The sequence below is a fragment of the Accipiter gentilis genome, chromosome 16 (assembly GCF_929443795.1).
Source record: "Accipiter gentilis chromosome 16, bAccGen1.1, whole genome shotgun sequence".
Taxonomy (NCBI): domain Eukaryota; kingdom Metazoa; phylum Chordata; class Aves; order Accipitriformes; family Accipitridae; genus Astur; species Astur gentilis.
The window spans coordinates 25,665,266-25,680,096 of NC_064895.1; the positions used below are offsets into that span (position 1 = coordinate 25,665,266).

General features: G+C 42.9%; 2 protein-coding genes across 3 annotated transcripts in view; both read right to left on the bottom strand.

Moving 5' to 3' along the window:
- The window catches only part of CDC5L (cell division cycle 5 like), a 35,881-nt gene extending 29,789 nt beyond the window's left edge, over positions 1 to 6,092 (bottom strand). Inside the window, exons 1-5 of the mRNA XM_049819334.1 lie at positions 5,946 to 6,092; positions 3,717 to 3,820; positions 2,041 to 2,202; positions 1,042 to 1,169; positions 83 to 182 (exon numbers count right to left, since the gene is read on the bottom strand). Coding sequence (XP_049675291.1) covers positions 83 to 182; positions 1,042 to 1,169; positions 2,041 to 2,202; positions 3,717 to 3,820; positions 5,946 to 5,990 — 539 coding nt within the window. The 5' untranslated portion in view covers positions 5,991 to 6,092. The remainder of the gene's footprint in view (positions 1 to 82; positions 183 to 1,041; positions 1,170 to 2,040; positions 2,203 to 3,716; positions 3,821 to 5,945) is intronic.
- A 925-nt stretch (positions 6,093 to 7,017) lies between these two features.
- On the bottom strand, positions 7,018 to 13,426 carry LOC126046645 (zinc finger protein 43-like). 2 transcript variants are annotated; one of them, XM_049819333.1, is made up of 4 exons: positions 13,317 to 13,426; positions 12,456 to 13,088; positions 9,133 to 11,779; positions 7,018 to 7,875 (listed from the first exon to the last, which is right to left on the bottom strand). In XM_049819333.1, exons 1-4 carry the CDS (start codon positions 13,357 to 13,359, stop codon positions 7,872 to 7,874), a joined length of 3,327 nt encoding a protein of 1,108 aa, XP_049675290.1. In that variant the 5' UTR covers positions 13,360 to 13,426; the 3' UTR covers positions 7,018 to 7,871. The 2 variants fall into 2 exon arrangements, with proteins under 2 accessions (XP_049675290.1, XP_049675289.1); XM_049819332.1 differs by having other exon boundaries at positions 7,018 to 11,779.
- Positions 13,427 to 14,831: the final 1,405 nt, after the last annotated feature.

Sequence of the window (14,831 nt, forward strand, 5' to 3'; positions counted from 1 at the left end):
AAGGCTGTGCCTGTCTTTATGCATTGTAAACGCTCCAGTCAATAAAAGCAGTCCCAATATATGAAACTAAGCATAGGCTTACCTAGCTTCTTCCAACTGCTTCTCTCTTGCTTTTCTTTTGGCCTTCTTTCCCTGTGTATTAGCCAGACGAGCTCTAGCTTCAGACAGCATTTCAAGTTCATCTACAATAGTGCAGATAAATACAGCTATGAATTTGCACTTAAAGGATGGGAGTAAGGGAAAAAGTGACATTAAGATCAGAAAGCAATCTTTAAAAGCTGAATGAATCAATGCTTTTACAGGCATTCTGAATGATCACTAAATTAGTTTTCTCCAAGTTGCTTCAATGTATTTTATAAATCATTGCCCAGATGAAATGAATACTTCAAGGAAAAATGCCTAATGTTGAAAATAATTCAACTAATTTCTACAGTAAATCAGAACATCTATAGAAAGAGGCAAACTGACCACACTAAGGAAAATATAATTTCATTTACATCTTCATCAGAGAGTACTGTATTATAGAATTTGTTAATTTCATTTACATCCAGATTCAAGAGTGCTACGCTTGTGAACCTGTGACTATTCAAAACCACCATTGCTCCACTCATGGAATTTTAGCAATGTTCATTTTTAGTTCAATATATTGCTATGTGCAAGGAAAAAAGCTGTGTAGTCCTCTTGTGCTTCAGCAGGGATTCATCTGGGAGGCATGAGCTGATGGAAGAAGACGAAGAATAAGAAATAAGGATGAAATAAGAATGCAAACAAGCAGAGCAGTTGTCAAAGCAAAGAACAGTCAGTCATGGCAAGAGATGACAAAGACAGATGAAAAGCAGGAAACAAACCAAGAAAAGGAAAAGAAAACTGGAAAAGTATAACTGACTGGCCAGATGCAGAAATAAGACAAAACCTGTAAGAAAAAAACGTTGGGGGGAGCGAGGGGGAGACAAAACAAACCCAGCGTACAGAAGCTGTGTAAAAAGAAAAAACAAAAAAATCAGATTTCTGTCAAAAGTGGTAAACAAACTCATATCTTACCTTCATCCATGTCAATAGGATCTGGCCTGGCTGGTTTGGTTTCTGGATTTGGATCAATTTCTCCAGGTTTAAGTTTCCGAGGATCATCAGCAGTTTCTTCCTCATTGTCTCTCTGTGCAGCTTTGTCCCTAAAAACACATTGTATGTACACATCACAACTGGCTCTTTGTTTTCCTCCACACTCGTAATAATCATCCATAAAACGCCCCAAAGACTGATCAAAAAAGTAACCTTGTACTATGTATCATACATTAAACTTGTTATACAAGTACTGCAAAAAAGATGAATGTGGTACAGTTACATAATCTTATATTAGACAAGAGAAAGAAGCCAACATAGTATTACATTACAACAATAAAATACTATATAAAATACAGTATTGACAAAGCTAATAGTAAAGAACTCTCCTTGGGTAATCTTTAACAGTAAGGACAAGAATTCAAGCAGTGTGACAAAATGAACAATCGAATGTTTCCCATTATACTCAACCAATCACACCACAATTAAGAGAGCTCACAAGGGAAAACTGCACTTTCCTTCTCTTCTCATGGCCTAACAAAAACCTCTGTAGCATACAGAGATGATGGTTGCACATTCAGCTGTTTCAACAACATGTGTTTTATGTCTACGTGTCTGTCTTTTTTATTCTCTCTCCCACACTCACTCACGCTGATCAGCCAGTCAAAAAATACCCAAATAAACCTGAAACGGAAGCCCATAGGAAATATCAATCTTGACACTCCTCTAGCGAGAATGAGGAGAAGCAAGAAAATATACACCTATTGCTACTCAAGCCTGCTGTCCCAAGTTTCAGGAGCTGCTTCTTTCAAGCTAGACACATTGAATGAAAAGAAACAGTCCTTAAGGACTTGCTTACAAAAGGACTTAGTCAACTTGAAACCACCATACTTCAGAACCACAGGAGAAGGAAATTCCACATCTATACAACAAACTCTGCAGATGTTCCTGGTATGCACCTCTAGTAAAACAGTAACTCACAGCAGAAATTCATAGTGTTCCAAACACTGTGCAGCAGTTCTCCCAATAATGGGGGCAATGGTCCTCCACTGGGTTGGCATGAGCTTGGCCAGGTGCAACAGTTTCTCCTCCTCTTCCCGTGACCACTCTGTCTTTTTGATGCTCGGGTCTAGCCACTCATACCTGTTAAAAAGTGAAAAAAATAAGGACGATAGAGCCAAGCTATCCACATTTGTCTTGAATTAATTCAGAACAGTGTTTACCCAAATCATCACTATGAGATTTCAAAATCTTGTCATGCAAATCTAATACAGGTTTTTTTCTGTACAAAAGGATGTTACTCCAGAGTGTTTTTATGACATATGTACTGGACCTTTAAAATGTGTTATTTATCCACCACTCTTCATACAGTTCTTGCCTCTCCTTCCTTTCAACATCTCTATTCTGGCAAAGTAAGGAGTCACAAAATTAATCCAGAAAAGGAAAAGTAAAAAATGCAACAACCTAACGTACCAGAAATGGTAGATTTGTTTTGACTGGATCCTTTAGCAGTTATCTTACTAATCTTTAACTGTGCCAGTGCTGTTGCCTTTATACAGAATTATTCTAATAAATATGTGCAGTTCAGTACTCAAGAAATCAAATCTGACTCTCAGATTCATACTGCATGTATTTGCATAAGTTTTTAACTTCTATTTTTTTATATAAAGTGAAATTCCACAGTGCAATTTCTAAACATTTATCCTCAAGCCAAACTCTTATTATGAAAAATCAGAAAATTATCTGTAAAAGAGATTAATATCTGTGCTGGTTTGGGCTGGGATAGAGTTAATTTTCCTCACACTAGCTAGTACGGGGCTACGTTTTGGATTTGTGCTGAAAACAGTGTTGATAACACAGGGATGTTTTCATTACTGCTGAGCAGTGCTTACACAGAGTCAAGGCCTTTTCTGCTTCTCACACCACCCCACCATGAGTAGGCTGGGGGGCACAAGAAGTTGGGAGGGGACACAGCTGGGACAGCTGACCCCAACTGACCAAAGGGATATTCCTGACCATAAAACAACATGATCAGCATATAAAGCTGGGGGAAGGAGAAGGAAAGGAGGATGTTTGGAGTGATGCCGTTTGTCTTCCCAAGTCACCGCGTAATGGAGCCCTGCTTTCCTGGAGATGGCTGAACACCTGCCTGCTGATGGGAAGTAGCGAATGAATTCCTTGTTTTGCTCTGCTTGCGTGCACGGCTTTTGCTTTATTTATTAAACTGTCTTTATCTCAACGCACAATTTTTCTCACTTTCACCCTTCCAATTCTCTCCCCCATTCCACTGAGGGGGAGTGAGTGAGCAGTTGTGTGGTGCTTAGTTGCCGGCTGGGGTTAAACCACAACAATATCTTACAATATTACTTCATTGTTAATACTCACTGATTAAAAATGTGTAAATATGGGGAAAAAAATCATGTACGCAATTTTAAGTGATCCTCCATTTGCCAACACTGCAGTCACTGGCAAAGAGAACATTTGGCTACTTTTGTTCAATTACTTTCAAGCAATAGGAATCTGCAATATCCACAATAGCAGCAATGAAAGACTCTTAAAACTATTGTTCCTCTGTAGACATAAATTAATCTGTGGTAATTTCTAAATTCCCACTAATTATGAATCTCATATTCTTAGACCTGGCACTTTGCACTTACCATCTGGCTTTGCACTGTTTTGCTGATTTTCTATGCAATAAAGAAGCAATACGAGACCACTGGTTTTTGCCATATTTCATCACAGCTGCTTTCAGAATTTCATCCTTAAAAAAAAAAAAAAAAAAAATACTGTTACGGATCACAAGAACTTGCAAAACTGAAAGTTTGAGCTTAAGCAGAGGAGAACACGGTGGATTTCATCTACTGGGCTGACCCAGTGGAAACAGCACAGCACTGCTTCTTCTTTTCCACATTTTATTCTCAAGATGAATGAGGATTTGTATTTCAAAGGCCAATAAAATCAATAAAGATTAAATTAAACATCTTTATTAAATAAGTAAGTTTCCCTTTTACAAGTAAATCTTAAAATAAATCACTTTAATGTTCAGAAGGTAACATCCAAAAGTGCTGATCCCAAAGCTTATAAACTTTGGGGGGGGATGGAGGGGGGGGGGGGGGACCAAACCGAAACGTAATGGATTCAGCTTGGAAGGCAGGTTGTTCGTATACCTCAAAGTGTGCACTGAGATTTCACCAAAAGCTAGAAGTCCTATCAACTGTCTGTCAATCCATCCACCAATTCCTCTCTTCCCTCCCCCCCAGATAAATGGGTTCATTATTTCTGGTTTCCTCACAGGCCAGAAACTGGTATTTTAAATGCATCAAAGCTATTCTTGCAGCCTTGTCAACCACAGATGTTCCTCTTCTGCATCCAATAAGTACTTGTAGTTGTGTTCAGAATCTGTTCAGCTGTACCGTGCAGATGCTACGCATCAAAGACAGATACTCTGTCTAGCACAGACATCTCTCAGAGCACACAGCAGCTTTAAATGTAAGCTGATGATGAATTCTAGCTTGAGCTGCTGCAGGAAACAATTAATGTAATTTCTATTAAAAAATAAATAACAAATCCTCTCTTTTTTAAAAATTTACTTGGTGTTATATGGCATACAGTAGCAATACTGATGACATTAGCAGACTTTTTTGCAAGTAATTGGTCATTTTACGAATGACCTGATATCAAGTGGTTCCACTTTCTGTATTTTCAATGTTGTACATATAATCAAAACGTTAATCAAAAGAACAGCACCGAAGAGAGATAATTCATCTCTGGTACACAAGAACTGGTGAAACAACGATCTATTTAACGCACTGCTGTTTCTCTTAATAGCCACCAAAATTAGTCAATTATGGAAGACCATAGGAACGGGGTAAGCACACAGTGGTTCTTCCTGTCCTCTGCTAGCCCCAATTTAGCTGCCTCCCGGCACATAGCTGATATGTCACAAGTGGTTAAAAGCACATATAGCACACAGTACATTTAGCTTCTATTGTTCTTTTCTCACTGCTTTCTGGAACTATGTACATGCCTAGCATTCACAGTATACAGTGGCAGAGTTCTGGATTTTACACAGTGTCGGGTACATCCTTTTGCTTTAAGCATGTATCTAATAAAACTGACATCCTTGATTTCTTGTGTTATTATTTTACTTTTCGCCATCACTTGCAGTTCTGAAAGCATGCGATGGCAAAAATAGGAGAGTGGGGTGGGGTTTTTTGGTGTTCTTTTGAACAGCACATAAATTTCTGTGTAGGAAACACTTCAAGCTGCAGATGAAGAGCCCATACCCATCTTCACCATTTCCGCATTTGGAAGAGTCTTCAAGGGCAAGAGATTCCAGCTCCCTCATACCCCTAGAGAGCAAGAACCCCGCCTATGCAGCGTAAGACACACTCCAGCCTGCAAAAGGGACATCTCCGAGGGCAACACGGCCCACACAACCCCTCCAGCTGCTGTGGCGACAGTTTCTCCAGGGGGAAGGAGAACACGACACGCGCAGGGGCTGAGCCTCCTGCCCTCCCCAGCACGCAGCCTTCAGGAGAAACACCACCGATCTGTGACCTCTACGCACTAGCGCAGGGGGCGAGGAGGAAGCTCCAGGCTACTGAGGAACCAAGCCCACCAGAGCCACAGCGGCCCGCAGACGCCTAACCCTCCACATACCCCGCTACCGAGGGCCCAGGAAGATCCCAGTCTCCCCCGACCTTCCCACTGTTACAAGACGCCCCACTCCATGAGGGCCCCGCGCATGCGCACTACGACCCCTCCACCAGCGCCTGCGCACTAGCGCAGGACACCCCCCCCACCTCCCTCCCCCCCTCCCCCCCCGCCCGCCGCTGAGGGCCGAGCGCTTGGGGCTCGGGGGATTAAAGCGAGCAGAGTCGTACCTCGGTGTTCCGCCACACACCGCCTTTAATCATAATCCGCGGCATTTTGGCGGCGAAGAGGCTGGAAGTCCCGCAGAGAAAAAGCGGTGGGAGGAAGGGAACGCCGCTCGCCTCAGCGGGGCCGGCCCACAGCCCGCGCAGGCGCCCTGGGCGGGAAAAGGCGCTCGCTCTGCGCAGGCGCACGAGGGATACGGGGACGACCGCGCAGGGGAGGGGCGGCACGGCTGGCGCAAGCGCACAGGGGCGAAGGGGGGGGGGGGGGCTGGCTGCTCTGCGCAGGCGCAGGAGGTGCGTCTCGTCGGACGGGGAGGTTGGGGGCGCTTTGCTCTAGCGCCCCCCATGGGCCGGAGGTGCGCACGGCAGAGGGGCCCGCTTAAAAGGATGAACTCGAGGATTTATTAAATTCTGTCAAATTCCCCGAAGGACACAAATGGGGAAGGAAGGGGACGGCAGAAGAGAATCAGATTTCACCAACGTTACATTTACGGCGTGCTTTGTGAATCTGAGAAAAAACGTGCCCTTACTCTAGCCCAAATGGAAACTGAGGTGGTAGCATATACAGTTAAAAAAAAAATAAAAATAATTGTATTTCCTTTCTTCTGTTTCAGATAAATCTGGTTGGTGGTTAACCATATTGCAGCATGGTCCGATTCACCTATATCCATTCACTTCACCCCGGGTTTAACTTTTATTCACTTATTTAGTAGATGCACAGCAGATAAAATGACACCTATTTGCTCAAGTTGTTTGTCATTAGTGCGATTTCCTACTACATTTTACTGTTTGGTCCAATTTCATAAAAAAATTAAGGAAGCTTTTTCGGTTGAAACAGAAAGCTTCACAGTATGATTTAGGAAAGGCTTTGATTTTTGTTAAAACTCTGCAAGAATAAAAAATACTACACCTTTCACTAGAAAAAAAAAAAAAAATCAAGAACAGCCTATGCCCTTATTTTAAAACAAGCATGCCTTTACATTTAAATTCCTCTGACTTGGCAGACTGAGAATCACTTCCAATCCCCAAAAGTGCAACGCATGGCATAAGGAACAGAGAGGAACCTCATGAGTTATCAAATACTATTTTTATTAGAGGCAATCACCTGGAATAATTATTTTTACAAACTCATCAAGCTCCAGCTGAAAAACGTCTTCTGTTCTTTCTTACAACTAAAAGAAACTTATGCTGTTTACAAACTCTTTTAAAAATGTCCTTCAATTAATTTATCCCCCTTAAATGGAGCTCCCTTTTTCCTCATTGTACACCACACTTGTAAACAATCATTCTCCATCAGATTTAGCTTTCCTAGTCTCTGATATATAGGTTTACAATCCCCTTCACCATTTTTGTTTCCTCTTTGTACCTGTTCTTTTGAATTTTTCTTCAAACGACCAGAATTGTACAGTAACGCAGATAAAAATTCCTCCATGCTTGTGTAACACTGTTGTTATTTCCCAGAAGTGCTTTTCTTTATTCATATCAGGATGTTCTTTCTCACAACTCTATCAGGCAGTTAGCTCAATCATTCCAAGATCTGAATCACTTATTCCCAAGTAGCGACTTCCCAGCTTGTAGTAAAGACATCTGTAACTACCAGGGTTCAGTCACAGACACTTACTTGTCTGGTTTTACTGCAGCTAGAAAGAAGTAGATCACTTAAATACCTTTGCTGATCTGGCCTTAAATACATGCATCCACTCTTGAGTTCAATCCACTCTTGGAAAATTGCGTTCCAAATCACAGAATGGCTGTGGGACATCTGGAGGTCACCTGGTCCAAAGCCCTGCTCAAGCAGAACCACCCAGAGCCGGCTGCCCAGGACCACGTCCAGACAGCTTTTGAACATCTCCAAGGAGGGAGACTCCACCACCTCTCTGGGAAACCGTTTCCAACCTGGCTCCTACGTTACCAGAAAGCCTCTGCAAGATATTATCTGTATTTATAAAGAAAAGCATACATTTGAGAGCACTGAAAAAGCAGTAGTAGTTGCATGTTTATATTCTCTAAATTAAGCTATAGGTTTACTCAGCTGTTTCATGGACTGAACTGTAACATTAGGGGACAGTTAGCACCAGCCCTTCGCCGTTGTTTTTCCTCACACAAGAGGGTAACACCGCTGTTATCAATACCACTGAGTGTATTATAGTCAGTGATGTCCACACAAGAGTTTCTAGCACCGTATACCTCTGTAAAACAAGCAAAGATTTATCTAGATTTGAATATAAAGTGGAAGAAGCACCCATCCGCCCTCACTATACCAGGTTAACAACTGCTGGTTGGCACGAGCGGTCCTTATACATGCTATTTTAGATGCACAGTAAACCTCTAAAAAAATAAATTTTACAGTTCAAGATACTGCCAAGGTTTTCGACCTAAGTAAGTAGTATTTGCAGTATATCAGCAAGTGGTTAAATTGAAGTTCTCTGAAAAGTATGATGTTGTCTATTTTAAGAAACAAAGAACACAAACTACCAGCCTGAGAAAAGATGAGGCATTTCATACTAGATTAACATTAGACATTTACACAAAATTGAAGATCAATTTAAGGATTCTCAGTATCATAAAATACCTGATTAAGTACAATACTACCATTTCTGTCAGACTACTCAAAGAATTATCAAAAGTACAGACAAAATAACTGCCTAATATACACTTTATATATACACACATATAGAAAACATTTTCATATCCCAATTATCCAGTGATGATAAAATTCTTTTGTTTCTGTAATTTTGTGAGATACTATTTTTTTTTTTCTGTTTCATGTATTGCAGGAGAACCTGGGAGTAGGGAATGCAACCATCAGCAGATGGGAGGTAACGTTAAGCTTCCCAACACACCGAAAATTTTTAAATGAGAAGTTATTACTATAAATTATAATGTGCACTTCCTTCACTCCCTTTAAACATTCTTTCAGTCAGACAAGGGTTTTTTAACTGATTTTTTACAAGAAAATAAGTGACAGAGAGTAACCATTTAAACTGGTAACATCGGCCAAATTGTAAATGAAGCTCTGAGAAGAATCTGGAGAAAACCAGTACCCTGAGTTTCACTCCCCAGACCAAAACACTGGATGCTTCCATCACCAGCCATCGTTCTAGGGACAGCAGGGGAATGTAAAGCAATAAACAAATTCAGGACATGCAAAACTCTCCAGAACTGAGTGCCAGCTTGCAATTCCCAAACTTACATTCCAAGCCTATGATGCCGCTTATGCTTTTCCAAAAGTTTTTTGGTAGGCAGCATCACATTACAATTTACACACTTGTACTTTTTTTTGTGTGTTTTTACATGCTTTTGGAAAGCACGTTTATCTGCCGTAGAAAATTTACACCTTCTGCAGTGCAACTTTAAATGAGTCAGTAGGTGACGTTTCAGGTGGCTAGATGTGCGGAAAGCAACAGCGCACTGACTGCACTTGAATGGCTTCTCCCCTGTATGAATTCGCAAGTGTGGCTTCAAGTTACCATTGTGGGATGTGGAATAGCCACACTCTTCACATGTGTACGTTTTGACAGGTAGCTGCTTTTGATTGTAGACACAGCCAGTAGACGAGCTTTCCTCACAAGAGTGTGAAGCCAGATGCTGTTTCAAGGACAGCCATTTGTTTGTTGAATAGTCGCAGTTCCTGCATTTGTGATGCTCCATATTAAAATGGGTGACCTTGTGTCTTTTCAGGTGACTGGAAGTACGAAACTTCTTCTGACAAACACTGCAGGTGTAAGGTTTCTCACCTGTGTGAGTTCTTACATGTAGTTCAAGGTTGCTTAAAATGTAAGTAGTGTACTCACACTCTGCACACTGATAGAACTGTGGCTGACTTTGTGCTAGCAAATCATTTTCTTTGCCCCACTGGACATCTGGCTGTACTCCACAGACTTCTGAACCAAGCAAGGAATGGACACTGGTTGAACCTGCTGAGGAACCAAAATCTCCTTCTGGACACAGGCCTACATGGATTTCATGATGCAATTCAAGATTCTCTAAATGGCTATCTGCATAGAGGCAATGGCCAAACTCGTATCCATTCTTTATATGAATAAGACTGTGTTTCTGCAAATGGTTTGATGTTTTAAATGTCTTATTGCATTCTTTACATACATATAGCCTTTCATCTCTATGCATTTTTAGGTGCAGCTTAAAGTCGCTATGAACAGCAGTAGCATAACTGCAGTGCTGGCACTTGTACGTTTTGAGTGCAGACAAACTGGAAGGCAACGTATCCTTTAAGTTTTCCACAAATTCATTATATGCATCATCATCTTGATCTTGTGAATCAGAGGCCTTGGAGTTGAAGAGAGGTTCCTCTTTGCAAATGACAGTGTCCATTTTGTATGAATTCAGAGGAACTTCTGATCTGTTCCCAGTAATATGTAAACTGTTACTTCCATGGCCATTTTCAGGGAATTTCTTCCCAGAGCACATTTTCTTACTGCTCTGCACATCACCTGCCTGCTCAAAGTCTACTTCTGAAGCCAGCATCCCCCCACTGAGACAATCATTTTCTTTACCAGAAAGAGACAGAGAAACATGATCCTGGGAATCACTGGCAACTTTGCATATTTTGCTTTTATGATGTTCACTGCTCTGACTCGTATAACCATTCGCAGTAGCCTTAAACTGTTCATGGAATTTCTTATGTAAGCTTAGATGTCCTCTAGTGTAAAACACTACGTTACACTCATCACATGTATAACTCTTTAAAGGTCTTTGAGTTCTCTTTCTTTCACTTATGGCGTCAATTTGCTGCCCTTGGCATGTTTCTTCGCCTGCATGTAACCTTCTGTGTCTCTTTAACCCAGTGGTGCTTGTGAATGCTGACTGGCAAAACTCACAGGAATATGGTTTAGCCCCTGTGTGTATGTAGCTATGCCTTACCATGCTTGCAAAATATAACGACAAAAAGGTGCAAAACCGGCACTGGTACAGCTTATACCCAGCATGCCAGTACATGTGATTTAAAAGATAGGATAAGCTAATGCAGGAATAATCACATTGAGGACACTGGTAAGGTGGTCTCTCTTTATGTCCCTTCACGTGATGAATAAAAACTCTAGGGTTTGATGAAGCAAACAAACAAAGTTTGCAGGAAAAAGTAACTGGAACACCCAGAGGTGTAAAGTCCCTTTCAATTTTGATGAAAAATTTCTCATATTTACTTTCTTTTTTCTTGGTGTCAGATTTTCTTTCTTTAGATCTCTGCCTATCTTTTCTCGCATTTATTCTACTTCTTCTTGCCTTTTGCAATCTAGTCATTTTCTTATGAAATTTAAGGTGATTCTTAAGGTTGGCAGAAAAGAAAAAGGTTCTTTTACAAAAGCAGCATTTATGTATTTTCTTATCTTTATGAGCTGAATAAACATGCTTCTTTAGACGGGCACTGCATTTATACACAGAACTACAAAACCTGCACTTCAATCTTTCATGCTTATTTATAGAACAAGATGCTTTAGAAAAAGGTTTGATGGTCACACTACTACTTAGCCACGCTAAACCTGTCTGCTGGCTTTGGAATTCCTTTGGATCTTCATGAGGAGAAACAACATTTTGTTGCCGGTACCTTTTTTTAGGAAATGGTGTTAATGTCTTATAAATATGCTCTCCAGTAGTATTTGATTCAGCAGAAGCGGAAGCGTTCATCTCTGGTTTCCCTACACCTTTTAGCAGTTCTTCTGAAGTCAAAGAACATCTATTAAGAAATGGAGCAGAACACTTATAAGTAAGTTTTCGTTCTTCTTTCAAGCCATGTTTCAAAAGAGAAGTCAGAATTATATCTTCAAATTTGCTTCCCTTTCTGTTATTAGCTTCATTGTCTCCATTCTCTGAAGAATCAGGATCTACAGGGGGATAAGAAATCACACATGTGACATTTCATGCAATCACCAATGTTCATGATTAATTGGTAGTAATAATCCCAAATTGTCTGATGACCTGTTTGCTCTTCACTCCTTTTACTTCCTTAATATCTTCCTATCTCCACTTCTTTCCTAATATCTCTCTCCATGCTTCCCATCTCAACATTTAAATAATGTTTTAAGAGAAGAAATCCTAGTTAGAAGCCTCCTCCTATCCACTTCCTCTTTTCACTCAAAGCTCTGAATTTCACAGGACAACACTGCATCCCTTATGGTTTTTAATGAAACAGCTTTATGCCAGAATTCCTCTAGAAGTACTGTCACCTAACTTTGCTAGGGCTTCATTCTCACAAGTATGATACTCCTTCTATCTTTTTTTTTTTTCAGATCATTTTCCCTAATGAAAGACAACTCTTTGGCAAACTGCAGCAGAATGAAACAGCACCAATTTATTGCAGTTTCACAGGAGTCTGTGAAAGAAATAAGCACACTCCGGCCAATATTCTCCTTCTGCTGCATATGACATTAATCTATGTTGAAACGCTTACTGTAAAATAAACAGCTTTAGCATTCTTCCTATACACTTTCCTACCCATCTCAAAAACTTGAAATGTACCAGATTTCTTAAACTGTTGCACTAGTCTTATTAAGAAGTTACCTTCCATTTCAACAATTGTCTCCATCTCCTTGTGGATCTCTGGTTGTTCCTCTCGACCACCATCAGAAAGAACACCTGCAACACTAACAAGTTCCTCGTCATGTCTGGATATCGCTGCCACGGTCAACCGCCTGCTTGTCTTGATGGTCTCATCTCTACCCTCGTTGCCAGCAGAAGAAAGGAGAGGAGGAATCTTCTGAAAGCCTTCATCACCATCACCTTCTTTTCCGTCACTGGTTTCAGTTATCTCTGTAAGCTCTGTTCTGCAAGACGATGTAGGCAACACATAATTTTGACCATATTTATCCTTGCCTGCATCACACCAATCACTTAAAGGTGACTTTGATCCGTTACACACGCTCTCAGCAACCCATTTTTCGTCAGAGTATTCCGTATGACTATCGTTATTTGAAGCTGTTTTGTTTTCTTCCCAAATGCTTAAACCGTTACTGTCATTTGAAAGCGCCACATTACTTTTCAGGAAAACGCCACTGTTCAAGTCAACCTCTTGCTCGTCCGTGTTCTTCAACTCGGGAAACGATACCGCGTGCTCCTCGGCATCGCCTTGGAGAAATTCATCATCGCTCAACACAAGCACGGTGATGGGGAGAACAATTTCAAAGACATCCGACTCTACGGACGGAAAACGAGAGCGTTAACACTATTTCCCAAAACACCCGAAGCCACCGCAGCCCACCGACCGCCAGCCCTGCCCGCGCCTCCGCCACTGCGCATGCGCACGGCCGGGCCGCTGCCGCCACACCGCCCTCCCCCCCCCCCCCCCCCCGGACCCGCTCCCCTCAGCCCCCGCCCGGTCGATCGGAGCCCCGCGGGATCCCTACCAGGGAAACGGGCACCTACCGTTACCGTCCGCCGGCTCCGACGTCCCCTGCCCCACCGACATCTCCCGGCCCGGGCCTGGCTGGCTGCGCTCGCTCACAAACCACCCTCAGCCACAGCGGAGTCGCGCATGCGCGGGGCTGGTGCGCATGCGCAATGGGCCGGGGAGGGCTCTGCCCGCCGCGCAGGTTCGAGGGGGGATAAGCGGGGGGGAGGGTGGGCACGGCTGCCGCCTCCTGATTGGAGGGATCGGCAGGGGGCGTGGCCTGGGAAGGGGGTGGGCCTCCACCTCTCTGAGGGAGCTGCTGGGTAGCGCTGCGTCGTTTGGGCGTCAGCGGTTTTAAGTGGTTTAAAAATGGGTTTAATCACCCGTTACCTGGACCAGAATACCCCAGCCGTGGGCAGGGAGGGGTTTTCGAAAGCTCTGCAAAATCGATTCCCGTTTTAAGCAAAACCAGAAGATAAGGTAGCCCACCAACCCACCGGGCGGTGGAGGGCTCGGGCCTCTGGGTGCCCCCGAGCGCTTCTTTGGTCAGGCAGAAATAGGAGGGATGCCTGTGGTGGTCTGGCTGTGGAAACCCGCGTTTCCTTCGGCCCTGCTTCTCGGGAGGGGAGGTGGAGGTCTGAGAGCATGCCGGGGAGGGGAGAGGCGGTTGCAGAGCAGGCCTGAAGACATGTTTGCTGGGTGAGGATGGGGAGCTGCGAGGTCTCCAGCTTACCCAGACAGCTGTTTCCATAGATCTTGTGGACAATCCCTCAGAGGTGGCTTCAGGAGTCGAGGAATGGTTGCTGGAAGTGACTTATCGATATGTTCCCTCCCCCTCTTAAGGGGAAGCAAACCTCCAGTGTGGAATGCAGGGGATATGCAAGGAATCTGTTCCATAATGATTCCCTAAGCCACGTAACCTGCAACCTTAGATGTTAGCAGCACCAAGGGAGCTTGGTATGCTGACTCTAAGAGAAGCAACACGGGGGGTGGAGCGGAATGGAGACACCACAGCCAGGCTCTGTGATATCGCTGCAGGGATAGGGAACAAGGTAAGAGCAAGAACGGTAGGTCCCTGCCTTGAATCCACTGAAGCAAGGAGGTGAAATAATGGGGGTTCTGTGGACCTACTGCCCTACTTCTGATTTATATCCTAAGTGCCCCATCCTGGGCTACTGACACACAACATCATGTCCTCTGGGTCAACTTTGTTCATTATAACCTCATTATAATACCAAAACACACTTCCATCCCAAAAGTTAGCTGCCTCCAGGGTGTGCCCACCCCTCATGAGCATGCGCTCTGAACTTTTTTTAGCATGTACCTTTAAAAGTAAAGCGAGAAGATTTTATACCAATTGTAGTAAAGGTATGTATGACTGGAGTGACTCAAGCTCCACCTAATAGGAAAATAATATGAAAGGCCTGAAGAGAAGGGGACTGTTAGGGAAGATCCCATTGTGGACATGTCAGGAGAACATCACTGACTTCTGGGATCAGTCAATGGGCTGAACCTCTCTTCCTCCTCATCAGGACACCTACTGGGTGAGA